This window comes from Phaseolus vulgaris, chromosome 2 (genome assembly GCF_051622355.1).
Source record: "Phaseolus vulgaris cultivar YP4 chromosome 2, ASM5162235v1, whole genome shotgun sequence".
Lineage (NCBI taxonomy): Eukaryota > Viridiplantae > Streptophyta > Magnoliopsida > Fabales > Fabaceae > Phaseolus > Phaseolus vulgaris.
The window spans coordinates 20,790,145-20,813,739 of record NC_143499.1 but is presented as its reverse complement, the minus strand read 5'-3'; the positions used below and the strand labels follow the sequence as shown (position 1 = coordinate 20,813,739).

The window sequence follows — 23,595 nt, the reverse complement described above, 5'->3', positions numbered from 1 at the left end:
ACAAGACTAGACCCCACCAAACCTCAAGAGAGTCTCAGCAGAAGAAGAACCAGACAAAGCAGAATATGTCCCTGTTGTTGGCGCCTAAGATGGTGCCCTGTTGGTAGGTGGTTGTTCTGTTACTATTTTATGTTCTCCTTAGAGATAAGATTATTTTCTGTTGTAGCACCTCAAGAAAAGGCGCCCATAAACATAATATTTTCCTATTACGTATGTTTTCAATTGAGATTAAATTCTCATGAGAGAAAGTTGTTACAAGAGATAAGCTATTTTAAGGTATGTTGTTTCTGAGTCTGAAATTGAATAGCTCTTACTGACTTAATCAACGGAGTCACGTTTCAGTATAACAAGGTTTAGAACAGATTCCAAAAAAGACAAACCAAAGTTAAAGCTAGTAACCAAAGTCAACTAGCGAGAAAGTGAACCGAGAATAAATGTAAGTAAAATTAAAGAATTGTCAGTAACTTTGTTTTATTATGGTTTATTTGAGAAAAGAATTCCAACAATCGAATTTAAGAAACAGTATCGAGATATCAGTCAAAAGAAACTCAAACATGAGAATGAAGTTAGTTAGAGCAATGACGACAAAATAACCCCTCAATAACTCCGCCACGTCCTCACACCTTTTTCTTATCTCCTACAAAACTTCTCTTCGGTCTGTCCGCTTACAAACTTAAACCCAACTCAAGGAAATTCTCGTAATTCCACTAACCCCCCTATAAATACACCCTTCCCATTCTGTTCCTGTGTCTGTTAGTGTTTTACTTCAGAACTTTTTTCTTTACTTAATTTAATTTTCTTCAGTTAGTTATTTCGCTCCCGATTTCTCCAATTACAATGGAAAGAGGCAGAGACAGTTATGGTGACCGTGGCAGTGGCAGTTATGGTGGCGCTGACGGCAATGCTGGCCGCTACAATTCCCGTGACCGATACGGCAGTGCTGGTCGTAGCAGTTACGGTGGAGGTGACAGTTACAGTGGCCGTAGAGGAAGGTTTTACCAACGTCCTCAGCTAAGTAGTGGCAATGAACAAAGCTCTACTTCCCAACCACAACCACAAGCCCGGTGGCAACCGAAGGTAAACCCTTCTTCCGCTGGTGAATCTTCAGAACCTCACGGTTCTCAACCTCAAACTGAAACTGAAACTGAAAAACAGACTATTCAAAATCCAGGTATTGAGCGCGCCACTCTTACTATATTTATAGCTTAAAAATGCATCAATCTTTATGAAAAATGATAGTAAGAGTTGACTTTATATTTTAAATATTTTACAGAAGTTGGAGCTTTGAGGATATCAGAGCAGAAAGCAGAGAGTATCAGACCAATGCATAGGCCTGACAAAGGGGGAACAATGGCAGCTCAAAGAAACGCGCTTGAGGTGAACCATTTCCATGTTGTGTTCGATGAAAAGAGAGTGATATTCCACTACGATGTGGATGTGAAGGCCAAGGCTCCACCCATGAACAATCGGCCTCAGAAGATTTCCAAGTTTCATCTGTTGCTGATTCGGGATAAGCTGTTTTCCGATCACGCGTTCCCGAGTTCGGCGTACGACGGCGAAAAGAACATGTTCAGCGCGGAGCGGTTGACGGAAGGAACCTTCGATGTGGAGGTGGTGAAAGGTGGGGACGCAAGAAGAATGGTTTGGTATTCCGTAACTCTTACACTTGTGAAGGTGCTTGAACTCCGCAAGTTGAGAGATTACTTGAGTGGAAAGGTTCTTTCGATTCCTAGAGATGTTTTACAGGGCTTGGATTTGGTAGCGAAGGAGAATCCCGCGAAGCAGTGTGATATGGTTGGGTGCTGCTTCTTCCCCAAGGACCATCCCATAAGTCCGAGAGAATCTAAAGGGATAATTGCAACAGGAGGGTTTCAGCAGAGTCTTAAGCCCACTTCTCAGGGCTTGTCCTTGTGCCTCGACTATTCCGTTTTATCGTATTTTGGGGAGGACAAACCGGTGTTGAAGTTTCTGCACGAACAGATTGAGAACTTCAATTTGAGGATGTTTCCCAAGTTCAAGAAAAGAGTTGAGGATTTACTTGTCGGGTTGAAAGTTAATGTGACCCACCGGAGGACGAAGCAGAAATACACTATAACAAGGTTGACACCCATGGTTACGAGCAAGATCAGATTCCCTGTTTTGGACACTGATGGATGGATTCCAGAACCGGAGTGTAGTCTGATTGATTACTTTTTCAGGAAGCATCAGGTGGAGATTCAACACAAGGACATTCCTGCCTTGGATTTTGGAGGCAACAAGATGAATTATGTACCCATGGAGTTGTGTGTGTTGGTTAAGGATCAAAGATGCCCCAAAGGTAACTTACTGAATACAGATGCTGGCAGTCTGTTGAGAAGCATGTCACTGGCTCCTGCAGGAGAGAGGCGAAATAAAATAAGAACTATAGTGAAATCAGAGGAAGGACCCTGTGGGTAAGGGAATTTAATTTCATGAGCATGCCTGGTTAGTAATTGTTGCAATGAATTTTGCATTTGCAAATCATTTGTGTTGTCACTTTCTTCTTCTTTTCTGTCTACTAATTTCTCAACTGTTGTGATCGGTAAGTAAATATTTTACATTGTTAGGCATATATAATATTCAAAATATTATTATTGAATATTTATGCTTTCTGGAACTTTTGATGCTTCTTTTCCTTGGTTCTTACAGTTACTGTTTGATCGAACAAGCTGCTTGCAAGAAATTACTTGGTTTTATTAGTATAATAGTATGGACGGTTTCTGGTACTTTGGTGTTTCTTTTTCTTTTTTGTTTCTCCATCCCGCTTTGATTGTTCAGCAACGTTATTTTTGAAATTGGTGAAATGAATTAAATGCCAGGGAGTTGCACCAAAATGATTGCATAGCTTTGAACACAAGCACACATTCTCAAATGTTCTGTGCATTCTTTCCATATTTGTTGGCTTGATTGTGTTTTTGCTACATAAATGCAAATTGATTTATAAATTATATTTGACGAAAGCTTTCTAAATGTGCAGCGGTAAAATAGGAAATGTAATGGTTATGGCACTATTTGAGTACTGATTTAATTTTTGTAATGGGAGAACAAGTAACTTCATAATCCAAGAATCTTTTTAATTTCCACTTTATCGCCTTGTGTATATATATACTTTGCCATGATTCTCTTTATCTGCCCTATCTTTTTTTTCTACCTGAATTTGTTAGAAACAAAGGCCTCACAGAATCTCATTTGACAGTGGTGGTGTTATTGAGAATTTTGGAATGCGTGTGCACACTTCCATGACAAAAGTGACTGGACGTGTAATTCAGCCCCCAGAATTGAAGATAGCTAATCGAAGTGGTGAGATTATTAGTATGGCACTGGAAGTGGGGAAACCTCAGTGGAATCTAAAGGAAGGATCAATGGTTGAAGGCAAGCCGCTTAAATGTTGGGGCATTCTTTATTTTTCTGATTCCAAGTGCCAATTTAAAAGCGAGCAGTTCACTAAAAATCTTCGTAGGAAATGCGGATTACTCGGCATTGAAATGGGGAAGCCAGCTTGGTCTGAAGAATTTTCTATCTCGATTCTTCGCAAATACGATTCGCTGTGTGAAATACTTAAAGAAATTGATTGTCAGGTTCAACAAAAATGTGAACAACGGCTGCAGATTCTTCTTTGTGTGATGGCCGACAAAGATTCAGGTTACAAGTGCCTCAAATGGATTGCTGAGACCAAGGTTGGGGTAGTGACACAATGCTGCTTACGTACTCATGCTAATGATGCGAAGGACCACTTTCTTACAAATCTTGCCCTCAAAATGAATGCCAAAGTTGGAGGAAGTAATGTAGAGCTCATGAATAGGCTTCCAAACTTTGACGGCCAAGGTCATGTTATGTTCATAGGAGCTGATGTTAATCATCCAGCTTCCAGGGACATCAACAGCCCATCAATTGCTGCCGTAGTTGCCACTGTTAATTGGCCTGCTGCAAATCGCTATGCTGCGCGTGTTTGTGCTCAACGTCATCGGGTTGAGAAAATTTTGAATTTTGGGAGAATTTGCCTTGAACTAGTTTCATATTACAATAGGTTGAACAAAGTGTGGCCAGAAAAAATTGTTATCTTTCGAGATGGCGTAAGCGAAAGTCAATTTCATATGGTTCTCACGGAAGAGTTGGAAGATTTGAAATCAGTGTTTCGTGATTCAAACCACTCGCCAACCATCACTCTTATTGTTGCACAAAAGCGACATCATACTCGATTTTTTGTGAAGGATCGAAATTTCAATGTGTTACCTGGAACAGTTGTGGACACAAAAGTAGTACATCCTTTTGAATTTGACTTCTACCTTTTTAGTCACAAGGGGATATCGGGTACAAGCAAGCCCACTCACTATCATGTGTTATGGGATGAGCACAAATTTACATCTGATGATTTGCAGAAACTCATATACGAAATGTGCTTTACCTTTGCAAAGTGCACTGGACCTGTATCTTTAGTTCCTCCAGTGTACTATGCTGATCTAGCTGCATATAGAGGCCGGTTGTACTATGAAGCAATGAATGAAACCAAATCTGCTCGCTCTGCCACTACTCGATCTTCTTCGGCAGTTTCTAATTTAAATGATGAAGGGTGTTACAAGTTGCACCCCGATGTGGAAAACCTTATGTTCTTCATTTGAATGCCTTACATTTGCTCTGTAGGTTGTGGCACTAGAACTCTGCTCTCTTTGCATTGGGACAAACTGCTTGAAATAGGTCAGTTTGTGCGTGAATCTAACGGCTCACTTGAAACTATCTTGTCCTTTGTTATACTTCTGTAATTGTGTCAGATATTGTTCATGTTTTAGTCAGTCGGTTTTAGTTTTAAATAAAGGTATAGTCTTCCATTTCTCAATTTTTCCTTTTCTTGATACGGTTGTTTCTAATTTGGAATGCGTAATTTTATCTGGATATTTATTATATTTTATGTATTATTATAGCCATTTTTATTCTCCTAAAAAGGTGAAAAGGGAATGAATATAAGGGAGTAATTAAGAAAGCCTTAAAAGTAAGAGAGACATACCTCGACTAGGGCTCGAGACCATATTTAGGAGTTTTATTTTATTAACAAGATTATCAATGCTCATTATTTTATTTTATTTTAGCTTTTAGAGTTATTATGTTACCGATTTATTTTATATTATGTGTTGTCATCTATGAAACTCAGATACTTCTCTTAAATGGCATATCGGTATCATATCAGATACTCATATCAAACACCGACACTTGTAGGACACGTTTTCGTGAAATGACCAATTCAAAAAATATTTGATGGATTTCTGACGATTCTATTATGGTTCTAACACAATTTTAAAAAGAAAAAATACATTAATTTTCTAAAAACTCAAACTTATTGTATAAAATTTTATTATGATTATAAAAATACGAAACAAATCATTTTGAATCAGTAAACATCTTTCTGCTCCAAAAACTAATCTGGAGCATACTTGTGCACATAAATCTTTATTGTCAATTTATATAATTCATAATTATATAATATATAGATTTGTGTCCCCGTATCCTACATTTTAGATATTATACGTATCTTCGTGAACGTATCTGTGTCGCATCAGTGTCTGTGTCAATGTTTGTGCTACATAGGTTGTCATACCTAACTTTATCATTGAATCTCTAGTTCTTCATGAATACTTTTCAATTTTTGGGATCATATATAGTCTTAAGCTTGACATTAATGCTATGCTTAACATTATCTTAGGCATCACCAATACGAGTTACTTAATATATTATCAAAGAAGTTTACCATTCAATTTTGCTCCCATAAACAAAATGTAAAACCTCGAAAGATATTTTTGAAATAGTAGCATTAAATAGAGGGAAATAAAACTTATATTTAAGTCCACCAAACATAATCATTCTTTTGCTTATGAGTTCAGGGAGAGAAGTAAATAATACAACAGAAATCAAATATAAAAGCAATACAAAACCAACCAAGTAATATCTATGAATGAACCGGCATCTGCAACAAGTTTTGGTACAAATTTTGAAAATATATATTAACCTTGTATAATTTAGCTACGATCAAAGTTTCTGCTATGATAAGCGTACACAGCAATTATCTTATATATTTTTAGTACACAGAACATACTCGGCCAAAGATATAACAGAATACCAGCCATTCGGCAATTCATGTTTGCCAAAAGAGTACAATTTTCCTTGGTGAAGATGTGGGTAACTGTAGCAAAATGTTTCGAAGCCATCTCATCGTTGAGATCACGACAACAAATAGTACTGGAATATCTTATATTAAGCATTGGAATTAAAAAGCAAAGGGTAATTTGAGGTTAATCGGAGAACTAGTTACCTTACTTAGAACCATGCTTACCATACTCATCTACTCTGTGAAGAGCATCCATGAGAACATCAGTTGTCCAATCCTTTACATCATCCTGTGCACAGCATACGAGGATTTCAGTCACTCATAGTGTGTTTGGATTAGGTTCATAGTGAGAAATTATCAACTAATTTTTCAAGATGAAGGTAAAATAGCAAATACATTCTATTTTTCCATGGTATATCACCATGATTTTCATAGGATGATACGATAGAATTGATTGTTGTGTTATCTAAACACATTGTAATTCTAAATGTTTACTAATTCCAATGCAATAACTTATGCTGATTCTTAAAGTTAAGCAATTTAAAATATCATTAGAACAAATGATGAATTCTTAAAGACGTTGCGTATGTAAGAAAATGCAACTAATACCATTGCTTAGCATTACAAAAACAATTTTTCAAGTCAAAATAAAGATCTCGTGAGTAGAGAGATAAAAGAGGACTTACTAAAAACAACTTAAAAACTCAGGTTCAATTCTACCAACGGAATGAAAATTGGTAAGAAGAGTGTGTCTGCAAAACCATTCAAGGTCCCATTGACTGTGAATCCAACAATTTCTCTTATGATTTGTTTGGTTTTGAAAAAGAAATAGAGGAAATAAGTTGAGAAAAGATAAATAATTAAGAAATAAAATTGAATGTTTAGTTGTTTGGTGAGAAAAGAAATAGCTGAAAAATACAAAGAAAATGTTTTGAAAATTGTGTAATTTAATAAAAATAGAGAGATAGGGAGATAAAATAGTAAAGTGAATCCCATAATATTACAGGTACAGTAGGTTTTCCAATCAAAATTATGGTTTTACTATGATAATTTGCATTTTATTAAATGCATTGCATATTACTAAGGTGAAACTCTACCAAACAAACCAACAAAATTCATTATCTCCCTCTCTTCTCTTCCCCCTTCTCCCTCCCAAAAAAAACCCTTAGTCATGTTTAGTTTCTTAAAAAGTGAGAAATGAGTTTCAATACACATTTATCTATTTTCAAGAAACTAAACATGTATGTGAGAAATTGTTGGATTCAGAGATTGAATAGTTTTGCAAACACACCCTAATTGTTCAAATTTTGCATTGAAAATGCTCGTCAAAGCAAGTGATAACTGCCCAAATCATGTTCGAAGAAGAATATTTCATAGATTATGTACACAAATCTAATAAGAGTCTGAGAGAAGTTAATTTCAACCATAGTTATATAGCTGTCTATTCAAGATCAGTTTCTTTGGAGAAAGCATGTTCTCGTCGAATACAAAGCCAACACATATATAGAGAAAGAAAGTAAAAAATACAGTAAGGGGAGAGTGATTACCATACGCAATGGTTCTCCAGTTCTTATTCTGGAATTAGGACGCGAAAAGGTCGACTCAAACGGAGTCCTGGGCCTGATTTCTCGAAACTTCTCCCACTCCTCTCGGGTGACCATTCTAACGCTGCCTTGACCTTCAGGAGCATTCTCTATCTTACGCTCCAACAACTCTTGGGATTTAGATTCATCATACTGTCACCGGTTACATCCATTAGTCACAACTTCATTTCATCGAACACGTGATTTGCAACAAGATCGATCACTAGAACCCTCACATTCATATACTTATTAGTTTAAATTGTGAAGTTGGAAGGTGGCGTACGTACCATCATGAGAAGTTTGGCTAGGACAGCGATTCCGACGACGGCGACGACCATGGGCATGGTGGCGGTGTCGAGGTACGACAGGGATTCGGGAACGGTAACGATAAACTGGTCCTTGCTTTTCGGTTGCCTCATCTTCCTTTTCTTCTCCAATTCCAACGCTCTTCTCTTCAATGCTTCTGTGGGCACATCACCACGAAGAGTGTGCAACAATCTGCACTTCAATGCGTTCATCCTCAGTTACCTTTCTGCGAATTGATGTCTTCAATGGCCCTTTACTTTGTATTCTGTATATATAGTATTAATAAATATTCCCTTTATATAATTAAAATTTATTATAAAAGTATTTAAATATGTCCGTTATATTTAAATATTTTTTGTATTTTAATTTTTAATTTTTCAATTGAAAAACAATTTATAAGACATTCTTTTATTATCATGATTTGTTGTTTTGAATGTTCTTTAAATAAAGTAGTGTTACTGAAGGACAAAGTTCATTGGTTTTACAAATAATAAATACTTATTCAAAAAAATTATTAATTATGTTTAGCTAGATTTTTTTCTCAGAATAAACTAAAAGGGTAGAAAAACAATCTTTTACCTTTTATTTACAGAATTCGACTTGTTTCATTTTTTAGAGTAAAACTCAAACACAAGACATGTCAAAACAGATGGTTAACCGTTTTATCCTATTTCACACAAAGAAGATATAACCTACTATTTAAAGAAACACCTATTCTAAATAGGTTTGTTCTAGTAGTCACTCTCCCCAGGATTACTCTCCATGACAAAGCCTTGGAATATGTCAAGTCTTTGATAGCCCAAAAATGCTGAAAACCTTTGATGGAATGGTTCAAGTTGTTTAATTGCAAATAGGAGTAGGTCGAGCTGATTGTGAATATCCTATCCTGCTCCCCCACCCATGTCCACTTATCAGAGTTCATATTCAAATTGACCCTACTGATACACTTCACCAGTTTAGGCTTTAGTGTTGCTTCCCACAAGAATTGTTCTTTTCCAAGCTAGCAGCCATTCCATTCCAGAGTTCTGATATACCACAAATTCTTGTATTCTTTAACATTAACATTTTGATATAGACTACAATTGAGGAAATCTATACATGATTATGGTATGATTATGGTGTTCTCTAACCATTTATCCTCCCAAAACCTAACAACATTTCCGGACCCCACACTCCATGATATATTATTTGTCAAACCAATTGTCTTCCTTAATTACCTTAGCAAGATCTCTCTCCCATCAACATTGGTGTTTGACTGAACATGTACCATAATTCCTACTACTTTCCTTACCATACTTGGAGATTAATACCAACATCCATTTCCATATAGCTATTAAAGCCTTATTGAACTTTGTTATGTCTTTTATACCTAGTCCTCCTTGCTCTTCCAGTTTTCATATCTTCTCCCAACTAATCCATGCATTTTTCTTGTCTTCACTCCCCCAATTTTCTCTAAATTTGTGTTAACCTTTGGCAAACCAACACATGTGCTTCATAAAATGATAGGATGAATAGAGGTTTTGATGTCAGCACTAATTTAATAAGACAAATTCTCCCAAATAAGGATAGATGTTTCTCTTTCCACTTTGAAAGTTTAACCTTCACTTTAGAAATTAAAGGTTCGCAAAACCATTTTTTCCTTGGATTCCCCCATACAGGAAAACATAGGTATGTGAATGGAATGCTCATAATATTGCAATTCAAAATGTGAGAAAAGCTATGCAACATGTCCCTGTCGATCCCAAGAACCTTAATGCAAGATTTATGGAAGTTCACCTTCAACCCTGATACTAGCTCAAAGCATCTAATGAACGTTTTGACAGTAAAAATATTTTGGTGAGTAGCCTCGCTGACAAAGAGGGCATCATCTGCAAATTGTAGAATATCTACTTGCACTTGTTCCATCCCAATCCTAAGTTCTTGAAAAACGTTTTTCTACAATGCTTGTCTAACTAACCCCGATAGACCTTCAACCACTATAAGGAAAAGAGGATGCTTCCAAATAGCCCTTAATCCAAGAAATCCATTTCTCCTGAAACCCAAGCCTCGCCATCATATAGTATAGACACTCTCAACGTGCAAAATAATACGCTTTCTCATGGCCCACCTTAATAATCACTGCACTTTTCTTTTGTCTCCTAACATCCTCTACAACCTTATTAGCTATCAATATCAAGGAGCCTTCTACCCTTTAGGAAAGCAAATTGTGAAGAGTCTATGACTGAGGGTAAAACCAGTTTTAGCCTATTAGATAGAATCTTCACGATAATCTTATACATTGACCCCACTAGAGATATTGGCCTGTACTGTTCGATTTTTATCGGATCCTTAACCTTGGACACAAGGGCAATGAAAGATGCATTACTACCTAGAGGGAATTTCCTTGTCGCATCAACAATATACTGCTTGTATCCTTCAAGGCTTCCCAATTACTCTTGAGGAAATTAAATTGAACCCATTAAAGCCATAACTCTCACTGATTTTTTCTATTAAGCTTGCATTCTCGTGTACAACAATTGCTTTAAACTCTACATTCCCATGCCTTACCCCATAGTCCATAATTGATGCAAACCTATTTTGGAATACCTTATTTGTATCATTCCTAACCAACATTGGTTCATCAGCATATCCCATTAACATTTCCCTTTAATCTCATTCCTCATTCTCCTTCATCTAATGACAAAGTGATAGAATTTAGAGTTCTTATCACCTAACTTCGTCCAATTCACCCTTGCTTTCTACCTTAACATTATATCTAGCTTCTCATTAATGATTTTCAAACTGCTAAGTACCTCTAACACTAGTGCAAAATGTTAAAACAACTACTAGTTTTTAAATGCATTTTTATCGTTAGACGCAGTCTTTCAAAATGCGGTGACATTTTTGTAATTAAGTTCATTCAAGAATGCAGTTATTTGTAGTAGCCACATTCATAAATGAAGCGCTTTGATTTACAAATGCGGCTTTTTCTATAGCTGCATTCTTAAATCATTTTTACCCTAACTCTGAAGCGTTCCATTTACGCTTTCATACTTTCATCCTCTTCTTTCGCTTCTTTCGTTGTTCCTGCTCTCTTGTTCCTCTCTTCTTTTGCGAGCTGCATTGTCTTGTTTTTGTGCCATTGTAAGTTCGTTTGAACTCTACTTCTTCTTCTTGTTTTCGTGCCATTGTTAAGTTCGTTCGTTTCTCTTACTATTTTTGTTTCCTTGCATTGGTAAGTACTATTCATTTCCTTCACATTTCATTTCTTCGTCGTTGCTGCCGTGTCCGCTGCCACCGTCGTTGCTGTCGCTTCTGTGTCACTCTCAACGTTGCCTTCACGCACAAGGTTGGTGTTTTATTTTTTTTTTAATGTTATGAATTTGTTTATTTGTTTATTTATTATAATTTTCATTTTTTAAAATTTTTATTATTTAGTATTTATTATAATTTGTATTTATTATTAATTTATATTGTGTTAGTTGTTAGTTTAGAATAGAATTATCATGTTGGTATTAAGTCCGAGGGTGTTCGACCCTCGACAATTGATACGTCCTAGTTTTGAGTCTGGGGGTGTTCCACCCTCGGCAAACATGTGAGATAGAACACTTATTAGAAACACTTGAATGAATACTAGAGAATATAATGGATCGAAATTGGATTAAGTATGTTCACATAAGTGATGAGTACGAAAAAGGAGTAGAAGAATTCATACAATTTGCTGCGAATAATAGTGGTCATGATGGAGCAAAGATCAGGTGTCTGTGCGTTAACTGTTTGAATGGAACGATATTGGATGTTAAGATAATGTGGAAGCACCTTCTATGTGATGGGTTTCTTCGTTCTTATACAACTTGGACATGGCATGGTGAATTATTAAATTTACCACATGTTTTCGTAACTGAAAAATATGTGGGGTCCACTATGGATGATGCAGTACATGATGATGTAGATGTGATCGATTGGAGGACATGATTCGTGATGTGGGAGCTGAGTCTTTTGCAGAAGCGCATGGATATGGAAGTATGTCAAGTGATGTAGAGACTTCACTGCATCCTGGATCAACTAACTTCACACGGTTGTCGGCAGTGTTAAGATTAAAACAATAAATAGATAGATTGATAAAAGCTTCACATAATTGCTTCAGTTGTTGAAGGATATGCTTCCAAAGAAAAATACTCTATCTAATCGTAATTATGAGGCCAAAAAGATTATTTGTCCAATGGATATGGAGTATAAAATGATACATGCATGTCCTAATAATTGTATATTATATAGGAAAGATATTGAATTGTTGAAAAGTTGTCTGAGGTGTGGGTTATCACGTTATAAGTTGAAACAAAAAGATGATGATACTATTGAAGAGATAGAAAAGCATGGACCCCCAACGAAGGTTATGTGGTATCTTCCCATCATTCCAAGGATGAAGCATTTTGTTTGCAAACTCAAACAATGCTAAGAATCTTAGATGGCATGCAGATGAGAGGAAATGTGATGGCATGTACCGACATCTAGCTGATTTTATTCAATGGAAGAAATTTGATGATGAGTTTCCAGAGTTTGGTAAAGAATAAAGAAATATCTGACTTGGTTTAGCTACAGACGGAATGAATCTGTTTGGTAATATGAGTACAAATCACAGTTCATGGTTTGTTTTACTAGTTATTTAGAACTTACCTCTTGGATTATGCATGAAGCGAAAATACATGATGTTGTCTATGATGATATTCGGTCTAAAACGGCCAGGGAATGACATAGATGTTTATCTAAGTCCCTTAATTGAAGATTTGAAATTAATGTGGGACCAGGGTGTTGAAGTATTTGACGGATTTGCTAATGAAACTTTCAAGCTGCATACCATGTTATGTTGCACCATCAATGACTTTCCAACATATGGTAACTTATCAGGGAATAGTCACTACAAGAAAATAACGATTTAGTCACCAAATTCAACAACCGAAAAATAGTGGTCGCTATTTGGGACCGAAATAGTCACTGATCACTCTTAGTGTCAAATTTGTGACCGAAATAGCGATCAAATGAAATGTTGATGATTTTTGTTAGTTTTACGACCGAAACAACGACCGAAGATGAAAGTACAAAATAAAATTAAAAAAATAATTATATTTACGACCGAAACTATTTATTTGTTAGCGACCAATGTTTTTCAGTCGCTAAAAGAATTTGCTAAATTCTGCCACCGAATTAGCGACTAGATATTTTTTATATTTTTAACTACCAATTATCTTTTAGTCGCTAAATGAAATTGTTTATTTTTGTCACCAAATTAACATTTATATTTTTTTATTTAATTTTGAATATATTAAAATAAATATATAATAATTATATTTATAAACATATAATTTTAATTGAAATTATAATCTGGAAAATGTAACCTGAAAAAAAGTCTTTCTCACTTTGTGAAATTTTTTTTGTACCCAACTCTGTATCTCATCGCCTCCGAAGCCATAAACCTTTACTCGTTAGCACAACTAGTTTAGGGCGAAGCTAAATCCTTCGTTCATCCTTTCTTCGATTCCAAAATCGTGTCACCGTCGTAACAATGGTTCGTTCTTTAACTTCAGTTAAACTTTCTTCGCGTTTTTCGAAATCCCTCGCTTGCATTTTCTGATTCTGTTTTTGTGTAGTCGTAGCCCCAAGGGGATTACATAGAGCATCACCGAAGAGACTATGGCTACCGCCTTGATCACTTTGAGCGCAAGCGCTAGAAAGAGGCTTGGAAAGTTCACAAGCGCTCCGCAATGACTCAGAAGGTTTTGCCTCTTTTTATTTGGAATTTGGAATTTGAGTTATATGGTTGTATTTTTGTGAATCTAATTGGATTTTAATTCGTGTGGAACAGGCCCTTGGTATCAAGGGAAAGATTATTGCCAAGAAAAATTATGCTGAAAAGGCACAGATGAAGAAGATGTGAGAATTTTCTCATTTTACAGCTTTTAATATTTTTTTTGGATTGATTTTCTGTATTTGCTAATGTTGTATGTTGTTTTGTGTGTGTGTGATGTGGGGGAGCGTTTAATTTGTTATTGTGTTGCATTTTTAGCGTTGATGTAAAATAAATGTTTTTGGTTGATTTGTTATGTCTAGATTGTTTTGAATGATGTGTTTATTAAAGGTTTGTTGATTGATGTTCGATAACTAGCTTGGTAGTTGTTAAGTTCATGAGATAATAATGATTTACCTCTATTTATTCAAATGCATATCTTTATTCATACAGAATTCAAACAAAATATAACTGGAAACTAATAAACTTCAACATGTTCAGGCTCTTCATTTCCATAACTGTAAAGATGTAACACTTAGTTATATCAATCACAAGAACAACCCCAGAAATCATATAAGCATAGATATGTGCAATAGCCTAGAGATATCCCAGATTCACATTATTACACCAGAGGAAAGTCTAAACACGGACTGGATAGATATCTCCGGATCATTCAACATCTTTATACATTCTTTTATAATTTTTTTTATCAATAAAAAATTAAATAAATTAAGGGACACTTCAGGAGTGTCTCAACCCTTATACAAAACTATCACCAGCTAGTCTAAAAGGCACGAGAAAAACAGAAACTAAAAAAGTCTGCATAACACACCTGTATAATAACTAGCCAAGCCTAATCTTTATACATAGTTCCACCATTCAAACTGGTAATTAATCCACCCTGATTCCTGTATCACTGTTTGTTTGTTATCACTTTCCATTGATTAATTAACACATATTGATCACAGGTGATGACTGTATTGCCATAAACTCGGGTACTTCTTTGGTTAATATAAGTGATATTTTCTGTGGACCTGGCCACGACATCAGGTAAGTCCCAGTCCAAGTAAATTTGCACATGATTATTATTATATTTGAATTAACGTGAAATTCCTTGTGATGTGTTTGGTGAATGAAAAGCATTGGGAGCCTGGGATGCAATGGAGAGGATGCGAGAGTTGAAGAGATAGACGTGAAGAATTGCACCTTCATCGGAACTTCGAACGAAGTAAGAGTGAAGACATGGATGGTAAGGAAGAAATGAATTAGAAAACAGGTTAAATGAGAATGATACTAGAATGTATTTTTTTTTTGTTTAACTAGGAAGGAGGGTTATGCGAGAAAGAAACATTGAAAGAACATATGAATTGTTATAAACTTTTTAATATTTAAGTTCATATATTACAAATAGATTTTGTCAATAAATTCATTTATCTACTATTTCATTTTGTTAGAATGAAAGATTAAGTTTAGCATATTTTTTTTCTTTTATAGATTTCCTCCAGATTTGTTGGCAATGTTGATGACATAATGTTTTGTCCTGCATAATCATAAAGTAAATGACTTATATAGTTTGAGGCCTCAATTATCATATAGTGTGAGTTTTTTTTTCTTGTTTCCTACACACTCTTAATAATATTACTTATTATTTTATTATATATTTTTAACTTCAGTGATATAATATTAGTACATTTTTACATGACAGTATGCCATAACCCCAAGCAAGCTTCAATATAATAGAAAGTTATCCAACTTTTTTGACATTTTGGCCACATCCACGGATAGAGATGGCAAAGTTTAACACCCCATAATTTACATATAACTACTACAATAAAAGTTCTACCAGATTCTATATAAACTTGGAGTTTTTCAAAACATTCCTAATACATGATTATGATTTATAGAAATATAAATATTTACATATCCATAGCTTAAAATAAAACTCTGAAACCTCTAAGGCTCTCCTACACCTGTATGGTCATCTGCTTGTGTACATAGTACAGTCATCGCTGTTCAAACACAACACGAAAAGCAAGGGTAAGCTAGTGCAAAGAAAATCCATAACATAATTCATGGAAATATAACCAATTTAGACTAATAATTTATAAACATTTCTTTAAATGATTTCATGTAAAATTTCAATATCAATTCCATCATTCATATAGACCACACATGGATCTATTTTCAATCATAATCATTGGATTCAATTTCAATCCCACTTCATCTTCCGGAAGACTCATTAAGTATACCCCTACCAGAGACTAACACCTGACCCAAAGATTACTAGCGAATCCAATAGAAAGGATCAGGGTAAGTTCAAACATCCAATACCAAGCGTCTACAGTGGGACCCGGTGTGTATGAACTCCCTCTCGGCTTCTCACCACCTGATATCTTAGTCTACATGACTTAGATAATCAGTGAAGCCAGAGAATCTTCGTTAAACATAGGCTTTTTATACTTAATGTACCATCAAACAACAACTCATACATTATCCCAAATGTATGACATCAATTTCATACAATTTACATCATTCATATATAATACATATCATTCAACCAGATAACATTTAAAAAATTTATACCATTCAAGAACTTTTCCAACATCAAAACAATATTTAACTTTCAAACTATCAAAATATAATATTTATAAAGTTTAAATAATATATAAACAAACACACAATATATAAACAAATAACATCTCTGCAAGAGAAATTGAATATTGGGACCACGTCTCTTCCACATACAGATCTTTTAGCCTAGGGTTCTATTAAAAATTAAATTTAGCTTCCCTTACCTCAATTGCTTGCTTTCCAAGCAACTTCTAGAATTTTATTTCCCACAATCTTGATAAGCTTCAAGATTTACAGGCCTAATGCAAGTTATCCAAACAGAACAAAAAATCAGTATATAATAGAATAAGTTGAGAGGGTTAAACTTCTCAACTGACCCCACCAAGATTGATGACTAAATCCTAAGGAAAAAACAGAGAACAAAGGATATTTAGAGTAAAAATGAACTTACTCTGTTTAAAAATCTGATCGGGTAGAAATGTTCCTTAACTCCTCAGCTACAACGTGGTATGATCAAATTCTAAAATAGATGAGGATTAGGAGAGAAAATTAAGAGAGAGGGAGAGAAGAGAATATGGAGAGAGAGAAGAAGAAAAATCAAAGAAAAAGGATATTGTGGTGGGAAGAATGGTTCTCTATTGGTTTTTAAAAAAGCACTTTGTTACACAAAGTATTAGTTAAATTAGTGTTGTCTTTTCTTCATCTGAAACCTATTTTTCTTCATATTCTAACTTGTCATTACCTTTTGGTAAAATTTATGATATTAACATAAATTATGATTTTAGGTTTTTGTTTCCACAGCACGTGATAAGAACTATCCTGTGACTGTTAACCTATGACAACCATAGGTAATTTATAAATTTGCGGTTAAAGATAAACACTATTTTTTATTAGTAATTCTCACTTTCATAATTTAACAAGTTTATATTTTAATTATATTTTATCTTTTATCAAAAAATGTTGCAGAAAAATGCCATCACACAGAAAATACGGTTCGGGTTACTCAGTCCAGTGCAAATTTTGTTGTGAGGATATGATAGATCGATATTTTCTTCCACTTTTAGAAGGGTGAAAGTTGAAGACTATAAAAGAGACCGATTATGAGAGGATTAGTTGTATGACTTATGTAATTTAACTCTTTTAATTTGTTTACAATATTTTAAATTGTGTAATATAATTTACCTTTATTATCTATACTATTGTTTTCTACAGGAAAAAAAATTAAAAAGTATAATAATAATAATAATACAAATAAAATTAGTGATTGAAATATTGGTCGCTAAAGTTCTGAAACCAAACCTAGCAACTGAAATCAATTTGGTGGCTAAAAAGCCACTAAAAGAAAAATAGCGACCGAAACTGGTTTAGTCGCTACTCTCCACGAAAAACAAAATTAGCGACCGAAATATGTTCAGTCGTTGTCATGAGAAGTTAGCCACCAAATTAGCCGTTAAATTTTTCTTACCTACGTAACCTCTTTAGCGACCAAATACGGTGGTCGCTATTTTATATTATTTCAGCGACCGAATTAGCAACCAATTTTTTCATTAGGTTTTGGTTGCTAATTTGGTCACCTATGATTTTAGTGACCAAAATTTTCTGTAATCGAAAAATTCGGTCGCAAAATTGTGATCGACTAAAAAATGGTCGCTAAGTAGTTTGCGACTAGGGTTTTTGCTACCATTTGCATTCGATCGTTATTTCGGTCAGAACATGCTCTGAAAGGATGTTCTAGTAAGGTGTACATTATTATTGTTATCATATAATGTTTTTTAATATTCATTGATTAGTTTTAATTTGGTGATGTTATTTTGCAAGCAAATTTTAAAATTCCTAATGTGGAACCGCTTCAATCAAAGATTATATCCAATATCATACTTAAATTTCATTAGTTTAAGTCAAGACTGACGACGAAATATATTTTTGGCAAGCTTAAAGGCGAAAATCCTTGTTTAAAGTACAAACATATTGATGAAGAGACATGACGTCTTTTTGTTCAAAGTCATGAAAATGAAGCTTGGAAGATAAGTGAAGTTACTTAACTATTTTTATTTATATAACATTAATAAGTTAATATTATTTAATTCACTTTGTTTATTTCATTTATGACAGGATTGTCGAAAGAAAGCTCTAGACATAACTTTAAAGAATGTTACCCCGCACATATTGTATCGTTCGGGGTATCGAAAGCTAGAGAAATCACCGATGGAGGAAAAGGTGCAATCCAGACAGGGAACTAGGTCTGAGATTGATTTAGGGGTCACTACTCCTCAAACACCACCTTTGTGCCATGTTAAAATGGAATAGGGCTCGAATTAAAAAGTCGGGTGCACCAAGTTCTGAGCAATTAAGGGTTATCATCAACAAAATTGTAAGTTATTTTTAGCCTATTTTGCATTTATTTTAAAGCATTAATTACATTTAAAACTGATATGATTTTGGTCTCTTGCAGGATTCCTTGAGCTCCCAAGGTAATTTTGTTCCTGAAGGTCGTCACGATATCCTGGTTGAAGCAATTGGATGACCTGATCATTGTGGTCGTGTTCGTGCAGTTGGACAAGGGGTTGGACTTAAACTATATTTTGGAGTTTCACAATGACACTCATCCTCCTCCCCCCAAGAGACCAAAGCAAAAATGACGAGTAAGATACGTCAAGAGTTAATGGAGGAGATGAGAAAGGAGACTGATCGGTTGCGGCTAAAGTTGCGACAAGAGTACCTATATCTCCATTTACTTTATGTTAAATTATTATTAATTATGCTTTAACTAATAACTCGTAGGATTTTTAATGGAGTTTGTCTCACTAAGGAGAAGAAATGTGTATGGATTCTTAGATCCTGCATATACTAATCCCATTGGAACAAAGACAAATGAAACCACTCTTCACAATGTTTTTCCCATACCTTTGTTCATGCGGAGGAGTTATAGCGTGAGGCTCGCGGGGCGGGAAGGATGCACGGTGGAGGTCCGATGAGAGCCATTGGCGAAGACACGATGCGACGTGGTAAGGGACTTGGTGGAGATGCAGTGCGAAGCGGTGGAGGTCCAAATGAGACGTGGCGCAAAGGGGTATTAGGGTTGCTTGCGGTGCAAGGGGTAATTTAAAGTAACTTGTTTGGTAATTCACCACAACAAGAATTAAGTAAAATTGAAGGAAGACATAGTCAAAAGTGGGTTTATTGACCATGATGGGGTTATTTTTTTTTTGTTTTTACCAAAATGGTGTCCGTTTAAAAAAAATTATAAATTTAGGCAAGTCGTGCCTAATTGGGACGACTTTATATGCAGAAGTCATACCAATTAGGCACGACTTCTGCCCTGTCATACTGAAGTCATGCCAACTTGGCACGACTTCTGCCCCGTCATACTGAAGTCGTACCAACTTGGCACGACTTCTGCCCCGTCATACTGAAGTCGTGCCAACTTGGCACGACTTCTGCCACGTCATATTTTTTTTTTTAATTTTATTGTTTATATATTGGGTAGTAAGTTATGTAATTTTAAAAATTAATTTTATATATAATTTTTTAAGAGTGTTAGTTTTAAAGAACAAAAAATTGGATAATTGTGTATGGATTATGTTTGAATTGAATGAATAAATACATAGATAAAGAAAATGAATGTTCTAAGAGTGTTATGAATGAATAAATACATAGATAAAGAAAATGAGGAAATTAATAATCAAACTTGAATTGAATTTTATTATTAAGCTTGTTTGTGCGGACAATTGCTTTTATTGTAACCTTCCGTTCTACAATATGAACAATTTTTTGGCTTATTTTGGAATTGAATCATCCATTTCGTTACGAATGCGTTGAGTGCTAGGTCTTCCTGGTTGATGTCGACGCATGATGGAGTCAGGTAAGAAATTTGGTCCCGTGTAAGTAGACCAATAATCTTGATTTCGAACTGGATTAAATTGGACCTCATAAGCCTTTAAAATATTATGCAGACTGTATACTGGGGCCACAAATGTCGTTACCCGTAAATGAAAAAATGAGCAAACAACAATTACATGTGAACAAGGCAGATGTAAAGCTTGAAATTCCCCACAATCACACCACCATTCATTTAATTTAACTGTGTATGTTATTGGGTAGCGTCGATGTTCGATAGTCAGCATATCTTGTACGTCAAAAACTGGATTTTCTCGGTCATATCTTTGCACATGGCACATAGCAGATTGTGCTTCATTCTTTCGTAGCAGAGCGACTATATCATCTGGGAATTGATGTTCGGCTCGCAACATGCATTGTATTTTGGTCGCTCGTTCAACAAACCAAGCATTTGTTCTTTCAAATATGGTCTTAACCAAAGCACAAATCGGTAAGGATCGGGACCCTTTCAAAACGGAGTTGATGCTTTCAGCAAGATTTGTTGTCATATGCCCGTACCTCTTGCCCCCGTCATAGGCTTGTGTCCATTTTTCCAATGGTATTTGATCAATCCAAGAGACTGCCTGTGGAAATTCTGCTCGCATAGCTGATAACTTTGCTTGTAGAGTTGGCTGCTTCATTTCATAACTTGTAAGAATTTTAAAAAAGGTATTAAAGAAAAATGTTGTGAAATGTTTGAAGTGTGTGATTGAAGTTAAGAAATTTTACCCATGTTGATTAGTTTCCGCTTTAAGTCAACATTTTTAAAAATTATATATAATAATGATTAATAGAAATTAAGTAATACGAAAAAATATTTTTACAGATTCTTAAAACATTAACCATATATAAAATTATATATAATAATGATTGATAGAAATTAAGTAATACGAAAAAATATTTTTACAGATTCTTAAAACATTAAATATTAAATAAAATTAGACACACCTATTTTTGTTACCATATAAAATTATATATAATAATGATTGATAGAAATTAACTAATACGAAAAAATAAATTATATATAATAATGATTGATAGAAATTAAATTATACACTTTGAAGTCTTTTGCCAAACCACCTTGTTGGGAAACGAAGCCGGAGAAAGAAATCTTATCACCAACTACATATGAAATCTATTTGTGGACATTGTTTTGAAGAAATCCATCTTCCAGTTTAATATATAAATATATAGACTTCTACACTGTAGAACCTACGTGTGGGCACTGTAGCTGAGTTCGTAGTCTTCATAATATATACGGTAAGTTCCCAACCAGAAAATTATATTTATTTTATAGTTTAATTTATGAAAACTGTTATAGAATTTTTTTTCTACTTTTTACAATAATAATCAATTATTATAGAAATCTTGTTTGAAAACATAATAATCTGTGAATAGTATATATATAATTATTTTTTAATTATTTAATTATTTTAAAATAATTACGGTATTATTTGACTTATTTAAAATATATATAATTATTTACAATTAATTAATTATTTGAAAATAATTACAGTAATTATAGAAGTATTTTTTATGGCATCCAGCCGTCATCTACCTTGTGATATGTCTCTATTGCGCCTTCAAAATAAGCATGTTACTAAATTCATTTAGGAGGGTAACGAACGATTACTACAACCAAGACGACATGCCATTTGGGTTATTACCCACCTCCAATTTGTAGATTCTCGAGTCATTCATATGATAACTGTAGCTGGATTTGGACATCTACTAAGCATTCCCTCTATCGACATTAACCATCACTTGATCACTGCACTAGTTGAGAGATGGAGATTAGAGACCCATACTTTTCATTTTCCACTTGGAGAGTCCGCAATCACATTACAAGATGTGGCTCTACAATTAGGTCTTTTCATCGATGGTCAACCTGTCACTGGATTCACAAGTGGGGACATGGTTGAAGCGTCCCAATACTTGTTAGGGTCCATCCCTCCCCCGAATGTAATTAAAGGGAACACCATAAAATTATCATGGTTGAACAACAACTTTCAGCAATTGCCGGCTGATGCTACAGACGATGTCATTGCTCAACATGCTAGAGCACATATTCTTTCATTAATTGGGAGTTTGTTAATGCCAGACACATCAGCAGGCAGAGTACATCTAATGTATATGTTATTATTAGCTGACTTGACCCATGTCGCCACTTATAGTTGGGGTTCAGCTGTGTTGGCGTATCTTTATCGTGCATTAGATCATGGAATTGACTATCACCAAAACAACATAGGAGGTTGTATGCTACTATTGCAGTGTTGGGCCTGGGAACGGATTAAAACCCTTTCCCCAATAATTGAGTCATTAACTCCTGAGGACATTGTCGCCGGACATGGTTTTCCACTAGCCAAAAGGTATATTTTGATATTTAATGTCTCATCTATGCAAATGAAGTTCGATGTCCAATGTTAACAAATTTGTTATTTATACAAGGTGGTCTCGTACATCGTCACAAAGGTACGACCCACCTACGAGGACAATTAGTTTGATAAGGAAGACAATTGATAATTTACAGTCAAAAAAGGTTCGTAAAAACATCAATTTATATTCTGAATCCAATGTTTAAGTATATATTTTGTCAAATACTAATAATGTCAAGTATTTTGCAATTCTTGTGGACTCCATACAGCAGGCCAGACGTCGTTGTATTAATCACTGCTGAGGTTTCTCCAGTTAGTAGGGCAGTTGTTCCCCTTATTTGTTTTGCCACTATTGAATTTCACCAAGCTGACCGGGTTATGCGACAATTTGGTTTTCGACAAGGTATTCCATCAGAGCCACAAAACTTAGATGAGTTGCACAAAGAAGATATGAGGGGCAGAACATACAGATACTGGCCGGAATACCATCAACGGTGGATAGTAATGTGGACTGATAGACATAATCATCTAATACAAGACATTCAGTTTAATGGTAATGGTCATTTGCATGATTCCACAACATACATGCAGTGGTACATTAACCATACTATTCGTTACATATCGGCTCAGGAATCGTCGTCTGACGAAGATGTAAGTTAATTCATATTCATGCCTTTTATTTTTAACAATAACAACATGTTTATAATGAAGTTAACAATTGTTTTTTAACAGTATGACATGCCACAGGAGCCCATGGAACCGGAACCGCAACCACAACCGCCTTCGCATCCGACTTATCACCCTTCAAGGTTTCTTATGGTCATGATTTTGATGTTGGTCAATCCAGTTATTTGGGTCTTCCACAACCATCCACATCCACACACATGGATCATCTTCGCCACCTCTCACTTCATTCTCCACACCATCAGATTCCTTGCACGTATAACTTTTTACCTTCTCCTTCAGGTACTTTTTCCACTCCACCAAATATATTTGGAACTTCGG

At 35.0% G+C, this 23,595-nt stretch overlaps 3 protein-coding genes and 1 long non-coding RNA gene across 4 annotated transcripts; 2 read left to right on the top strand and 2 right to left on the bottom strand.

The window, feature by feature from the left end:
• Positions 1 to 703: 703 nt before the first annotated feature.
• LOC137810845 (protein argonaute 2) lies at positions 704 to 4,867 on the top strand. The gene is made up of 3 exons (XM_068612314.2): positions 704 to 1,171; positions 1,274 to 2,432; positions 3,215 to 4,867. Exons 1-3 carry the CDS (start codon positions 838 to 840, stop codon positions 4,635 to 4,637), a joined length of 2,916 nt encoding a protein of 971 aa, XP_068468415.1. The 5' UTR covers positions 704 to 837; the 3' UTR covers positions 4,638 to 4,867.
• A 1,117-nt stretch (positions 4,868 to 5,984) lies between these two features.
• Positions 5,985 to 8,283, bottom strand: LOC137810846 (cytoplasmic dynein 2 light intermediate chain). The gene is made up of 3 exons (XM_068612315.1): positions 7,986 to 8,283; positions 7,663 to 7,851; positions 5,985 to 6,404 (listed from the first exon to the last, which is right to left on the bottom strand). The coding sequence occupies exons 1-3, from the start codon at positions 8,214 to 8,216 to the stop codon at positions 6,321 to 6,323; spliced, it is 504 nt and encodes a 167-aa protein (XP_068468416.1). The 5' UTR covers positions 8,217 to 8,283; the 3' UTR covers positions 5,985 to 6,320.
• A 5,077-nt stretch (positions 8,284 to 13,360) lies between these two features.
• Positions 13,361 to 15,212, top strand: LOC137810848 (uncharacterized). The gene is made up of 5 exons (XR_011080979.2): positions 13,361 to 13,549; positions 13,632 to 13,757; positions 13,847 to 13,914; positions 14,737 to 14,818; positions 14,909 to 15,212. It is a non-coding gene; the product is annotated as an uncharacterized LOC137810848 (long non-coding RNA).
• Positions 15,213 to 20,115: 4,903 nt separating this feature from the next.
• Positions 20,116 to 20,856, bottom strand: LOC137809153 (uncharacterized). The gene has a single exon (XM_068610291.1). The coding sequence runs from the start codon at positions 20,854 to 20,856 to the stop codon at positions 20,116 to 20,118; it is 741 nt and encodes a 246-aa protein (XP_068466392.1).
• Positions 20,857 to 23,595: the final 2,739 nt, after the last annotated feature.

Bases quoted from the DNA above. Each gene is read 5' to 3' on its own strand.
- LOC137810845 (XM_068612314.2), top strand. From the start codon at position 838: ATGGAAAGAGGCAGAGACAGTTATGGTGACCGTGGCAGTGGCAGTTAT. The intron at 1,172-1,273 runs GTATTGAGCGCG...AATATTTTACAG, and splicing joins ACAGACTATTCAAAATCCAG to AAGTTGGAGCTTTGAGGATA. The intron at 2,433-3,214 runs GTAAGGGAATTT...CTCATTTGACAG, and splicing joins TCAGAGGAAGGACCCTGTGG to TGGTGGTGTTATTGAGAATT.
- LOC137810846 (XM_068612315.1), bottom strand. From the start codon at position 8,216: ATGAACGCATTGAAGTGCAGATTGTTGCACACTCTTCGTGGTGATGTG. The intron at 7,852-7,985 runs GTACGTACGCCA...AACCGGTGACAG, and splicing joins TAGCCAAACTTCTCATGATG to TATGATGAATCTAAATCCCA. The intron at 6,405-7,662 runs GTAATCACTCTC...TGCTGTGCACAG, and splicing joins CTGGAGAACCATTGCGTATG to GATGATGTAAAGGATTGGAC.
- LOC137809153 (XM_068610291.1), bottom strand. From the start codon at position 20,856: ATGAAGCAGCCAACTCTACAAGCAAAGTTATCAGCTATGCGAGCAGAA.